Raw genomic sequence first — 13,357 nt, 5'->3', positions numbered from 1 at the left:
CGCATCTCTTTCTAATCCCCATTACTCATTGAGAACATTGAAAGTGGTTTGCACATGTATTGTAGAGACAATAGAAGCTAGTAGGTACAAAATATTGCACATCAACTTTCTAGTTACAGAAAGTTCGATCTGGATTTCTTTCTATTCAACATATATAGTGACTCTTCTAGCTACTTAAATCTATTCAAACTTTTTGTGGGTGTTTCATATTATGTTTCATTATTTTAATTCCCGGGAAACAAACAAGAAAATAAGTGCACATTCCTTTCATGAAATGGGGAGGGGATTAGAGTCCTGATTACCAAGGTAATACACATTATCATTACCACTCTAACTAGTGACTCGAGTGTAGTGCATATTCCTTTCTAATCCCTAGTACTCATTGAGAATATTGAAAGAATTCAAACTAAAGCTACCCACTACGATTGACCATGCTTATTAATCGTGAAAATATATGTTACAACTAAATTAATGATGTATTAGTAAGCAAGGAGTACAGATGACATGATGATACCACCTTTATCGACTGCATGAAGGGTGGGGGGAGTGGGAGGCATATCCTTGGGAGTTATTTTAGAAAGTTATTTTAATGACGATTTATATTTATTAATATAACTACAAACAATTAGCTAATGAAGATTATATTCTTGACATATCATTGATTGGACTCTTAAGTTTCTAACCTACGAACAAAGTTGAGTTTTGAATGGATGATTGCCCTTTTGTCTACCACTGAAAACACCTATCAATTCCACGACACATCATACACAGTTGGCACACACATAACTTTATCCAAAAATAGAAAATATATATGTCCATACATCTTCCATAGTGTCATGCATCATAGTTTTATTTGCCAAAGGACACTCATCATAGATGCTGTAAAACAGTAAAAGTTGATAGATAGGTAAAAAAAATAGAGTTTGAAAATAACATATTTCAACAATGTGTTCCTGCATCACGTCTTAACTCATCTCTCGTCTTTCTATAAAGGAGTAAATTCCTCCACCTAGTCTCCACACTGCTTTACCTGCTCTCTCTGAACACTCCTAAGGCTCAGTTGCTCGCACACTCTCAGCTTCGCCCTACCGTTACACAAGCCCTTACCTCAGCTCCTCCCTTCTGCGGTAATTGTAAGTGGTCTTGCTCACTGTTTTTGAACTTAAAACCTAAAAGAGTGTTGTCTAGCTAATTGAAACATAGTTTACCGTTTTGCAAAGTTACTATCTGTGCTTCAGTTAGCGTGAGGTTAAGTGTTTCTACTCTGACCTATTATTATTTTATGATAAGTCTTCTGGCTCACTTTTTCTCTTCTTTTTTTTTTTGTTTTGTTTATGTTCAATCACACTTTTAAGATTCATTAATCGAAATAGAACTAATATGGGTATCTTATTCCGGTTGTATTTTTCTGTTTTGGTGATTTGTGGGCTATGTTTGATCTCCACAAACTTGAAAGTTTAAGACGTATTCTAGTTTGATTTTTGTCTTTTAAATCACATTATGATTCTGTGAAGAAAAACACTGCTACCCCATCTAGATTTGGAAGCATATATGAAAAGAGAAAAGAAACCACCCAAAAATACGATTATCTCTGTGTGCTCTCTTATCTTTCTATATTCGATTCTCTGGATGTTGTTTCTATGTGAGGTATTGTGCTCTGGCTCACTATTACTGTTTTTGAACTTATAGAGCGTTGTCTAGCTAATTTATACTATCATACATTAATACTATACTCTCATCAAAACAGTAACATGGAGAGGCCAGCACCACAACTGAAGCTGATTTCTCTGTTCTTGCTTTTGATTTGTTTGTCTAGTAAGCTCTCTCCCTTTTCACCGTTTAATTTTCATTCATATATAACAAACATTATATTTAGCATTTAGTATTTACTATTGAGTACTAATATATATTAAGTTTTTTGTTAGGATCGGAGATGGCTTGTTCGGCAAAAAGGTCGATGCGTGACCCTCTACGATTGTCCAAAACCGCCTTTGTGCGATTGTCTTTTCTCTACTAAACTCTTAGATACATTAGAGTGAGAGTCCTCCGTCACGACGTGATCAAGAGGACAAACACAAAAATGTGCAAGACAATCGCACAAAGGGAGTTTTGGCAAATCCTTAATTTCAAATTCAAAGGTTAATCGTACTCCGATAACTTTATGATGAGTGTCCTTTGGCAAATAAAACTATGATGCATGACAGTATGGAAGATGTATGAACATATATATTTTCTATTTTTGGATAAAGTTATGTGTGTGCCAACTGTGTATGATGTGTTGTGGAATTGATAGGTGTTTTCAGTGGTAGACAAAAGGGCAATCATCAGTTCAAAACTCAACTTTGTTCGTAGGTTTGAAACTTAAGAGTCCAATAAATGATATGCCAAGAATATAACCTTCATTAGCTAATTGTTTGTAGTTATATTAATAAATATAAATCGTCATTAAAATAACTTTCTAAAATAACTCCCAAGGATATGCCTCCCACTCCCCCCCACCCTTCATGCAGTCGATATTGGTGGTATCATCATGTCATCAGTACTCCTTGCTTACTAATACATTATTAATTTAGTTGTAACATATATTTTCATGATTAATAAGCATGGCCGATCGTAGTGGGTAGCTTTAGTTTGAATTCTTTCAATATTCTCATCGAGTACTAGGGATTAGAAAGGAATATGCACTACACCAGAGTCACTAGTTATAGTGATAATGATAATGTGTATTATCCTAGTAATCAGGATTCGAATCCCCTCCTCATTTTATGAAAGGAATGTGCACTTATTTTCTTGTTTGTTTCCCAGGAATTAAAATAATGAAACACCCACAAAAAAGTTTGAATAGATTTAAGTAGGTAGAAGAGTCACTATATATGTTGAATAGAAAGAAATCCAGATCGAACTTCCCTTAACTAGAAAGTTGACGTGCAATATTTTGGACCTACTAGCTTCTATTGTCTCTATAATACATGTGCAAACCACTTTCAATGTTCTCAATGAGTAATGGCGATTAGAAAGAGATGCACACTATTTTCTTGTTTGTTTCTTGAGAATCAAATCAAGGAATACGAAGCACCTACAAAAAGAACAAGGTTGAATGGTAGAAGACATGACCATTATGTTGAATAGAAAGAATCCAAATCTTTCATTAACAAGAAAGTTGATGTGGAATACCTTGAACCTATTAGCTATTACTATCTCCCTCTCTATAATGCATTTGCAAACTACTTTCAATAATGCTTTCTCGGCTATGGAGGTATAACAAGTTAGCAGCTCATCTATCAAACTTTAATTTTATTAGGTTCTTGTCTCTACGTACTTTTAAAAGGATTCTGATGTAGGGGTGGGAGATAACTTAAAGTGGCAGTAATGGTACTTGTCAATTTTTCCACTATCATTAAAAAAAAAAATTTCCTTACGTAAAGTTATCGGAGTACGATTAACCTTTGAATTTGAAATCACTGCTTGTATACTTGCAATTGACCATAATTCATAAGAAGATTATGTAGTCTTAGTAAGGGAGAAAAAGAATCCTGTTATTGTATGCTATATGAATAAAAATTCAGTAACCCATCCAAGTTCTACACTGATTAGTTTATGTGATTGTCTTGATTTGCTATATATATTCTTTAACAATTGTAGTCTGTTGATGAGTTCATTGTTTGACAAGTCATAAAATCACTTAGATTAGATTGTGAACCAAATCGTTAAGTAACATGATAAACCAGTAGGCAAATAAGTGTGACAACAACTCGACCAGATAAAGAAAACAAATACAAAAAAGATGAGTCTCTGCCCACAGCTAGCCCACTATAACTTGAACTAGTATGAAGGAGGATCATGAATACTATCAAGATTGAAGAATGTAGACTGAAGTTCATGGAGAAGTGGATTGAGAATGCATGTGGAAGGGATTGGAAATTCATATTACAATCCAAAATGCAAATTGAAAATTGGTGACCCAAACTGAAATTGGTGATGTTGGCAAGTTATAAAAGAGAAATCAAGTAATGGGAGTAGATTTTTCTAATCAGTAAGGAATTGATATAGGAACTGATTTTGAGTTGTTTTGAAGTTGATTTGGGTTGATTTGGAGCTGATTTAAGACAAACAGAAAGTAGGGGTTAATTACCATTTGTACCAGCTAGTAGAAATCATTTTTAAGGGTGTGGCTGCAAAACTGAAAAATTTGCAAATGTTATCCATTCTCAACTAAATTTGACCGGCAGAAGCGAACCGACGTTTTGAACCGAATCATCGTTTAGGGTCTCAAATCGATTGTTTTTTGTTTTAAGGGCGTTCTTGCAACTTTTATATTTTGGTGTTTTACTTCATATTAGGGATGTAGCCAACCCTAGAGGTCATTATCTCTTATTCTATCAATATATGAAAACCCTAGAGAGTTTCTCTCAATTTCTGGTGGATTCCAGTGTGTGTTTACATCAAATGTTGGTTTGATTTACGATTTCCTTTTCCTTTGTTGATCTACTTGCATTACTTGGTATCTGAGCTGAGGAGTTTGCCTTGGATCTATGGCTAACAATGAAGGAAGAGGTCAGAACCAAGCTATTGGCGAGCACGGGATCGATGTTGTTTGGGGAGTGATTGAGGCTCAACGAAAACATATGGAAGAGTTGCGGATATGCTTCACAGATTCATGATTCAAGTCCAACCCACACAACCTGTGCAACCTGGGCATGATGACCGTGATGTTCCTGCTAAGGAGGAGCCTCTAGTTGAACCAATGGCTAGCCCTACCCGTGGTGGCAGAGGACACGGTGGTGGACGCAATGGTAGAGGACATGGTGGTCGTGTTCAATAGTACCAACAACCTTTACTCGATGATTCAGATTCGGAAGATAGTTAAGATTTTGAGTGTTATGCTAGTTATCCAGCTACTAGACAACAAAGGCCTTTTTTAGGAATAAAGGCTTAAGACGGATATTCCTAACTTCAATAGGAATCTATAGATTGAGGAGTTTCTGGACTGGATCTCGGAAGTTGAAAGGTTCTTTGATATGATGGAGGTTCCTAAAGAACGAATTGCGAAGTTGGTAGCGTTTCAGTTGAAGGGAAGTGTAATTGTTTGGTGGGATCAATTGCAGATTAATAGGAGACGGCAAGGGAAGGCGAAGAGAGGATTGAGAACAATTGAAGAGGCTACTAGGGTTAAGAACTGTTGGAGAGGTGATATTTACTAGGAAAACATTGTTCGAGAGACAAGTTCATCATATAAGGCCGTTTGATCAGGGTTCAGGGTGGTTTGATCTCTCTATAACAAAACCACCCCCAACCCCTTATGCTGGGAGGAAAGTAATGGGGTTGGGGAGCGTCTAAGAGGTGAGATAAACAATCCCATCCTTCCTCAGTTGCTGATCACAGCCTGAGTTGGGAGTCAGTTGCTTCGTCAGCACCGTAAAATTATCCACCTAAAAACATGGTTCATCTTGACGAGATCACGAGAAACACTAATAAGTAGAAAAGTTAGAACAACAAATGGGTCTACATTATCAGCAGCACTGGCACAAACAAAAGATATATTTCTCTTCTCCCAACAAAAAAACAGACCATCTTCAACATAACTTGCCAACCAAACCATCTCAACATCTGAAACAAGTAAATTAAAACAAAAAAAATAAAAAGTATTACCAAGAACCAAGGCTAACTGATACTAATTCCATAGAGTGCCTCGTATAAGACCAGCAATGTCAAATAACAGAAACATTACAACTAGATCTACTAATAAACCAATCCATTTGCATTTCCAAGCAAAAAATGACATTTGAGTTCTAACATAAATAAAATGCAAGGGAACACAAAATTAAGACAATTACTTAGAAAAGAGAAGTCCCCTTTCCCTTCTTGTCCCCACCAATCTCAAAGTGCTTGCACCTCTGCAAAAATAAAAGAGAAAATAGTCAATGTCACTGCATAGGTGGGAATGCAAAAGCAAATAAGATAACCCCCACAGTGTAATGTTCCAAAGCCCTAACCTTGATTGGGTGCTGGGAGACATGCTTGCAACCCTGGCATTGCAACCTCAGCACAATCTTTTTAGTTGTTTTTGCCTATTTAAAGAAGAGCATTCATTGTCAATCAGGTTTTGTATTCTCCCGGGAAAAAAATGATAACAGGACAGAAGGAAAAAAAAAAACAACAGAGGGAAAACACAGACCAGATTTAAAACACAGACCAGAAATCTGCAAGGAATAGGAAAGAGGACAGAGTATTCACCTTCTTGTGGAAGACTGGTTTGGTCTGCCCTCCATACCCTGATTGTTTGCGATCATAACGGCGTTTACCTTGAGCGGCAAGACTATCCTTACCCTTCTTATACTGTGTGACTTTATGAAGGGTGTGCTTCCTGCACTCCTTGCTCTTGCAGTAGGTCTTCTTGGTCTTTGGAACGTTCACCTGCAAACACAAGTAATAATACACTTGATGTACAACACAAAAGCAGACAAACTTAGGAAGGAAAAACCGAAGCCAAAAGATGAATCTAGACAAATCTACCAGAGGCACAAATAAAAAGCTTCCAGCAAGACTATTTCTTTGATTCTACTGGTCAGAGTACCATATGAGGAACAGATTAAAATTTAGGACTATCCGACTATGAGAGGAGCAAAAATGTATTACATTCAATGAATGAAAATTATGTTTCTTGCAAAGCTAGTAAAATATCAGGCATCCCTACAACTACAAGTATCTCAAAAGAAAGAAATTTATCTCGTTCCATGTGTTTAATTCTACGAAAGCTTGCACACTAATTTCTAAACATCCAGCATTTTCTAGCAACTTCATGTTACTATCTCCGGTAAAAAGGTTGTGCCATTAAGTTCCTGTAACATTCTTAATTACCAATTCATCTCTCTACCAGCTAGATAATATACCCAGCCATAATTACATCCAATCCAATTCTAACCAACATAAGTATATAACACAAAAAGAGCTATTGCATGTAAGAAAGTTACTTTCAAGCCATGATGAAAATAATATAATACACCCATTAATTAAAACTCGGGAAAAAAAATTGAAAAAAAAACCTGGATGGGTTCCAGGAGGTCATACAAGTAATTCCCTCGTAATAATGTGGATGATGTGATACCATATCAGTAAAGTAGCCCATTCAAACTATTATTAGTCCACCATCAACGGCAAAACTAGTTAACTACACAAGCCATTGAAAGTAAAATTTCAGTACTTCATTCCTACCACGGATGGCATACACTAATGACTGTTCCAGTATTGCGAAACAGATGACGAGAAAGCAAAAAATTGGTCTACACAGGAAAGCTATAAACTAATGATCATTTGCATTCTTTTGCAAATAGAAAATAAATCAACACAGTTCCAACTTTCGCAGGTGAGAGTATCAAACTAATTATATACCCAAGCAAAAGCATAAATACATACACCGATCGAACAACAGTCATTTGCTAAGCAACAAATCCTGGTATAAAACTAAATTAAAGAGCTCAAATAGAAAAGAACCCCTTCAAATCACTAAGTAACAGAATTCGGATCTAAACATTTGATTCTATAGAAATCAATGAGCTTCACCAGGTAAACAAACAGTCAGAAATCAGGTTCAGAGAAAAGAAAACTAAACGCCAACAACACGGAGTACTTGATTCGAGAAATTAATATGTGAGACTGGCAGTCTCAAGAGAAGGAAGAATTACCATGGTTGAGAGCTCTGTTGCGCCAACAACGGAGACGTAGAAGATGAACGATGAGCGTCCTATCCAATGAAGAAGATTTTATCTGATGTTTCGTTTTAGGGTTAGGAAACTCCAGGATCCGGACGAGACTTAAAATTGGGCCAGCCTAATCAATTAATCGCTTAGCCCATGCCTTTAAATTGGGTTATCCTAATCAATTAAGGCCTGAGCCCATATTTGTTGTCACTTTGACCCAAGAAGCTGATGTTGGGCTCGTTGTAGACCCAAAGAAACGATTCTGCTTCAGAATAATTTGTCTTTATCGATAAGCCTAGTAAACAAAATTAAATTTAACCAATTACGGTACTATAAAACAGTTTATCCTTTGGATATTTGGTATGATTTAAACTTGGGTCGTGAGCCTAAACACACAGAAATTCTTCACCTGAAAACATGATAAGTTATGTCAAAGCCTAATGCTTGAAAATCGAACTCAAGACCTTTTGAATCTATACAGTTTGACCCTAAATAGATATTGAATAATATATGTTAAGAAATCTGTCTATATAACTAAATTTTTTATTTATTTTGAGATTATCTCATTTTGTAAAAGAATTTGTCTTAAATCTAATTCGTGGCCACAAAAATATTGCTCCACATAAGAATGGAACTCATGACCGAAATTACTAGCTATTAAGAAATTATTTTTTATTCATCCACAACTGACATTTTTTAAATTTTGAGATTATCTCAATTTGCAAAAGAACCTGCCCTAAACCTAACATTCTGTGTAAAATAATACTCTATTAGCTGAGCCAGAAATGTGTTATTATCTCGGGACACCACGTAGGTTGATCCAAGTTACAAAGATATGAAAGTTGGTAGCACCGAATCCATCAATCTTGAATTGGATAGGATCTACCACTACTTTCATGGTCCCTCATCTTTGTGTTCCAGATTTTCAAATGTATAAAAGGGGAATCAAATTAAATAATAAACCAATTAATTGATCATTGATAATTTGATAAGGAGATCGATTGAAAGCAACAATTGAAATTAATATGATAAAAAAAAAGACCTATTGCTATTTTATCTTCTTCTTACACTCTTTTGTGGTTAGGTGATAGCAGAGACAAATGGAGAAGTGACCGCCATTTATCATTATACATGTCGACCCTTCTTTCTTATGTTTCACACCTTCATACATGTCAATAATATTATCCGTTTTGAATTGTTCGATTCCCGAAAATACATTGAACCCGCACACTTTGTTCTTCTTGAGCCCAGCTACTACAGGTCGAATCTCAACTCACTAAGAAAACTCAGCTACTACAAGTCAAGTCCAACTCTCACTAGACTCATGAAAAAGGTTTTGTTGTATGTAAGGGATGAACTTTGCCTATATATACTGCTCGGTTGGGTCGATATATTGTTCTTACCACTTTTCTCTGTACTTGCCGAGTTATATCATACTCAATAAGTGTAGGATAGGTTACGTTTAATAGAATTAAATTGCTCTCATTAATCGAGGAGACAAGTTATTACAGGACGAAACCCAACTCGTTTCACTTATGAAATGACCTTATTCTTAATAAGGGATGAGTTTTGTCCATATATACTATTCGGTTTGGACTTAGTCAATCGATGTGGTATATTTTTCTTAACACAAATGAAATCAATATCACGTGACATCTCCAATTGCCCAATTAGACAAAGTGCATAATTTATAGAAGTTGAAAACTAAACCATCTTCTAGAAGACGGAGACAGTTTGTTACAAATTTAGACACACCATTATGTCTAATTTACACAAAATGCCATCCGGTTCAGAGTGTTGAACGATGACGATGATAATTCCTCTCGAGAAGACCCTCCAAAACAACACGCTTCTTGTACTCCTTCGAATTCAAGTCGGGTTGCTTCGAGCCCGACCCATTTGTACCACTGTGATCAATATTGCTTCCCAAACGAGGAACAAAGAAAAACCATGCAGATGTACAAAGGATGGCGCATAATCTACCCCATACTAACATTATCAATATTGTCACTATTATAATGGACATACCCACAATCGGATCCGATTTATTGTCTTCTTCTTTACTTATAACTGGAGAATGGGTTGACGGGCTACCCACTGACCGACACCTAAGTGTGTGTGTGTACTTACCCCAAGTGTAGGGTATCGTCAAGTAATAAACCGGTGAGTCCGGTATCGATCCACGAGGAAGCAATGCAAATTTGAAGTGAATGATATGCAAATGACTAGCTAACACTAATAAACACAATGAATATCAAATAAAAGCAAGTAAAAGAAATGGGCCGAATGACTCGGTAGCATAAGCGATTTTGTAATCAAAGTGAGCACAAAGTGGATTTAAAACAATTAATTAAAAAAACCTAGTCTCTAGTCCGTCCCGGTGGCTACTCGGTTCTCATACTCAAGGTATCATTGCAAACACACACAACCATACACAATGCATTGTGTGATACTATCAATCATGCATATGCAAAGAGAATTGGGATATAAGACTTCAATTCATGCATGTAGGCCATCGGGTCTCTTAATCTACGATGAACGCAAAGGGATAAGCACCTAATATTATGGATTAATGTTCCCCCTTGGGGCTCGGCTTGGCTAACACCCTAGTTTCACACTCAAAGATCAATTAACCATAACTCTCCCATGCACATTCCTAAATTAACCCAAAACCCCATCATCAATACACATAATTAATAGCTATGCAATGAAAAACTCAATTAATTAAGGAAATCATGCAATGGGTTTAACAATTCTCAATCGAACACATTAGATGCAATCCCTAGACTATACAATCCAAGAATACAATCAAATATGTCATTCCCATAGATCCAATCACACAACTATCACGAAATTAAAAGAGAGAAATCGAAGCTACGATTCTTTGAGCATACCTTGAGTAATCGAAACCTTGCACCCACCGTTCGGGACTAGAAACTAGAAAGAGAACTTAGCCACTCATTATAATGAGAATAAACATCAATTTTATAGATGAAAACCAATGTTTACAAACAAGATCACAAGAACTAAGTAAAATCCTAGAGAGAGAAAGAGAGAGAAAAACAATGGAGGCAAGAAGTTGGAGGAGATGAATTGTGTGAAGGAAGACCCAATTTTAGGGTTTTCTTCTCTTTTTACAATAGAAAATACCTAACTACCCTTATAAAATCGTTTCCCATTGGTTACATACATGATTTACCCTAAGTGCCCTTGAAATTTTGGTGCAGAAAATTGCAGATTCGCCGTAGGTGTCCGGACGGGTGTCCGGACACTTCATGCGTCCATCAACTTTGAAGCCTCTGCCTCAATTTGTGAAGAAAGCGTCCGGACGGGTGTCCGGACGGGTGTCCGGACGGGTGTCCGGACAGGTGTCCGGACACCTTGGGAAGTGTCCCGACACCTCACAGCAAAAAGTGCCAAAAAAGTGCTCCAACTTGCCCGAACAAGGTCCGATTCCTACAAAACCAAGGGGAAACATTTGTAAGTGTAAAATTAAGCTAAAATGCAATCAAATACATTAACTAAGTGCTAGAACATCCTAATTAAAGGACATTAGAACCTCAAAATAGAGGTCCAATCACCCACCAATTTCACCCGTTCCGGACCCGGGAACGTCGTGGACCTTGAAATGGACACGTTGGGCCGCCCGTTTCTGGGCTTGGCCGTGTCAGGTGAACCCGGGTGGCTGGTGTTTCTTATGGAGTCGATTTTGCGGCGGAAGGACAATCCCTTTTGGCACGTGGCGTCATGCGATTGCCTCCTACTGTGATGGAGATTGTTGATCTTTGTCTGAAACCAACAAAAGGAGTCACAATTATATACAATTATGATCAAAGGTTTTTGATAAAATTGAATATAAATTAAAGAACACAACGTTAATTAAATATTGGTTTAATGGTTTACCTCTTTAGGGGATTGATTGTCAGAGGAGACTATGGCGGCTGCGGTGATTTGACCGAGTGGTTTAGAATCTTTTTTGGTCGGACTTGGACATATGAAGGAGAGGTTGAAGCTCTCGGATGACACATTAGTGGAGTCTAGGGGCACTGTTTTGACGGTGGAGGATCTTTTGATGCGAAATCTTGACCAAGAAAAGCATAGGGTGGTTTTGTTGTTTTTCTTGGCAACTGATTTTTTCCTGGAAAATTGTTGTTTGCTGGGGAATCCGAAACAACCCAGGAAGCAATTAGTGGTGGGTTTGGATTTGGGTTTGTGATGGATTAGTTCGGCCATGGATATGGAATTATCGGGAGAAGATGATGAAGAGAAAGTATCGGCATGTATGGACTTTGAATGACATTGTTGGAACGGTTGGCTAAATCACAACCAGATGTAGCTTATTCCACATGTATGTATATATATATATATGTATATATACACACATAAATTGAAAAATAGCTATATAGTTAATATATTAATCAATAATAATAATTTGATCTCGTCTTTTGATAGACTTGGACCTCGTGTTGGTCTACCTACAGTTATCGACTTGTACTGTACACAATAATAATTTGACAACTTCTTTAATGGATTTGAATCAAGGCGGAGTTAGTAATTTTTGTGAGGGGAGGTGAAAAGTTTGACGGGGGTTTTGGGACAACCCCTCTCCAAATTTTTTTTTAGAGTTATTTATTGAATATTTTTTATAAGCAATATTTATTGAAAAATTAACTAATTTCTTATCAATTATATAACAAAATTAAAGTGAAAAATAAAAATATCATGGACTACATAGAGACTACGTACTTATAAAAATCCCGACCTCATATGCTCCTTAGTACTCGGACCTCAATCCCCTCGAAGTCACACTCGGATATGAGCCATGAAACTTGCAATAAAACGGTAGCGTTTAAAAAAGAAAGAAATATTGATAGAAGGAGAGGAATAGGTTTAAAAAAAACGAAAGAAATGTTGGTAGGTTTAAAATAAAAGACACAAACGCTGAAAAAAGAAGAGGAGTAGGTTTAAAAAAAAATTTCTACCCATCCTGTATATTGTCCTTTTTATTCCGTATTAAAAGGGAAACCTATTAGTATATGAGATTTTCTGAAGAGTAGGTTTAAAAAAAAAAAAAAAGCTATGTTTGAGTTCTGATTCGAACATAGCACGATGCTAAAAGCAAATGTATAGTTTGCCACCATTCTAGTAGGCAACATTGGTTATGGCGTGCAAAATATATGTAACATCTAAATTGTTTTTTCAAAATCTGGGGGGTCTAGCCCCCCGGTTCCCATGTGGCTCGGCCCCTGATTTGAATTATGCTTGATGTGATACAGTACAAATAGAGCATAATTCAAATAGTTATACCTGCTAGTGGATTGTCGGTTTATCGAAACTAGATAACTATTTCTACATATGAATACAAAAAATAAATTCTCGGATCGCAACCCCCAATTCCTCGCACTAATTTTCCTGGCCCAAATTATCCTAATTCATAAGTCCGCCACTAAAGGTCATAGGTAGTCATTCTACATATCATACAGATATACAATACACCAACTCTCATCAAAACAGCAACATGAAGAGGTCATTTGTGCATTTGGTACCCTCTATGACTTCGTTTATTAATGTGTGTTTGTATAGGTAGTCATTCTACATATCATACAGATATACAATACACCAACTCTCATCAAAACAGCAACATGAAGAGGTCATTTGTG

General features: G+C 36.6%; 2 protein-coding genes across 2 annotated transcripts; both read right to left on the bottom strand.

Moving 5' to 3' along the window:
* Nucleotides 1-5,645: 5,645 nt before the first annotated feature.
* Nucleotides 5,646-7,818, bottom strand: LOC119995110 (60S ribosomal protein L44). Its single transcript, XM_038841497.1, has 4 exons — nucleotides 7,683-7,818; nucleotides 6,235-6,414; nucleotides 5,994-6,068; nucleotides 5,646-5,894 (listed from the first exon to the last, which is right to left on the bottom strand). Exons 1-4 carry the CDS (start codon nucleotides 7,683-7,685, stop codon nucleotides 5,835-5,837), a joined length of 318 nt encoding a protein of 105 aa, XP_038697425.1. The 5' UTR covers nucleotides 7,686-7,818; the 3' UTR covers nucleotides 5,646-5,834.
* A 1,486-nt stretch (nucleotides 7,819-9,304) lies between these two features.
* LOC119995471 lies at nucleotides 9,305-12,015 on the bottom strand. Its single transcript, XM_038841982.1, has 3 exons — nucleotides 11,601-12,015; nucleotides 11,279-11,486; nucleotides 9,305-9,791 (listed from the first exon to the last, which is right to left on the bottom strand). Exons 1-3 carry the CDS (start codon nucleotides 11,928-11,930, stop codon nucleotides 9,487-9,489), a joined length of 843 nt encoding a protein of 280 aa, XP_038697910.1. The 5' UTR covers nucleotides 11,931-12,015; the 3' UTR covers nucleotides 9,305-9,486.
* Between the last annotated feature and the right edge of the window lie 1,342 nt (nucleotides 12,016-13,357).

Source organism: Tripterygium wilfordii, chromosome 3 (assembly GCF_013401445.1).
Source record: "Tripterygium wilfordii isolate XIE 37 chromosome 3, ASM1340144v1, whole genome shotgun sequence".
NCBI classification, from domain to species: domain Eukaryota; kingdom Viridiplantae; phylum Streptophyta; class Magnoliopsida; order Celastrales; family Celastraceae; genus Tripterygium; species Tripterygium wilfordii.
Note: the sequence above shows the minus strand (reverse complement) of the source record. Positions and strands in the feature narration are given on the sequence as shown.

Coding starts and splice junctions, on each gene's coding strand:
- LOC119995110 (XM_038841497.1), bottom strand. Junction 6,069..6,234: donor AACCAGTCTTCCACAAGAAG/GTGAATACTCTG, acceptor TTCTTTAAATAG/GCAAAAACAACTAAAAAGAT. Junction 5,895..5,993: donor TCTCCCAGCACCCAATCAAG/GTTAGGGCTTTG, acceptor TTATTTTTGCAG/AGGTGCAAGCACTTTGAGAT.
- LOC119995471 (XM_038841982.1), bottom strand. CDS start 11,930: ATGGCCGAACTAATCCATCACAAACCCAAATCCAAACCCACCACTAAT. Junction 11,487..11,600: donor ACAATCAATCCCCTAAAGAG/GTAAACCATTAA, acceptor TGTTGGTTTCAG/ACAAAGATCAACAATCTCCA. Junction 9,792..11,278: donor GGAACGGGTGAAATTGGTGG/GTGATTGGACCT, acceptor GTCGGTCAGTGG/GTAGCCCGTCAACCCATTCT.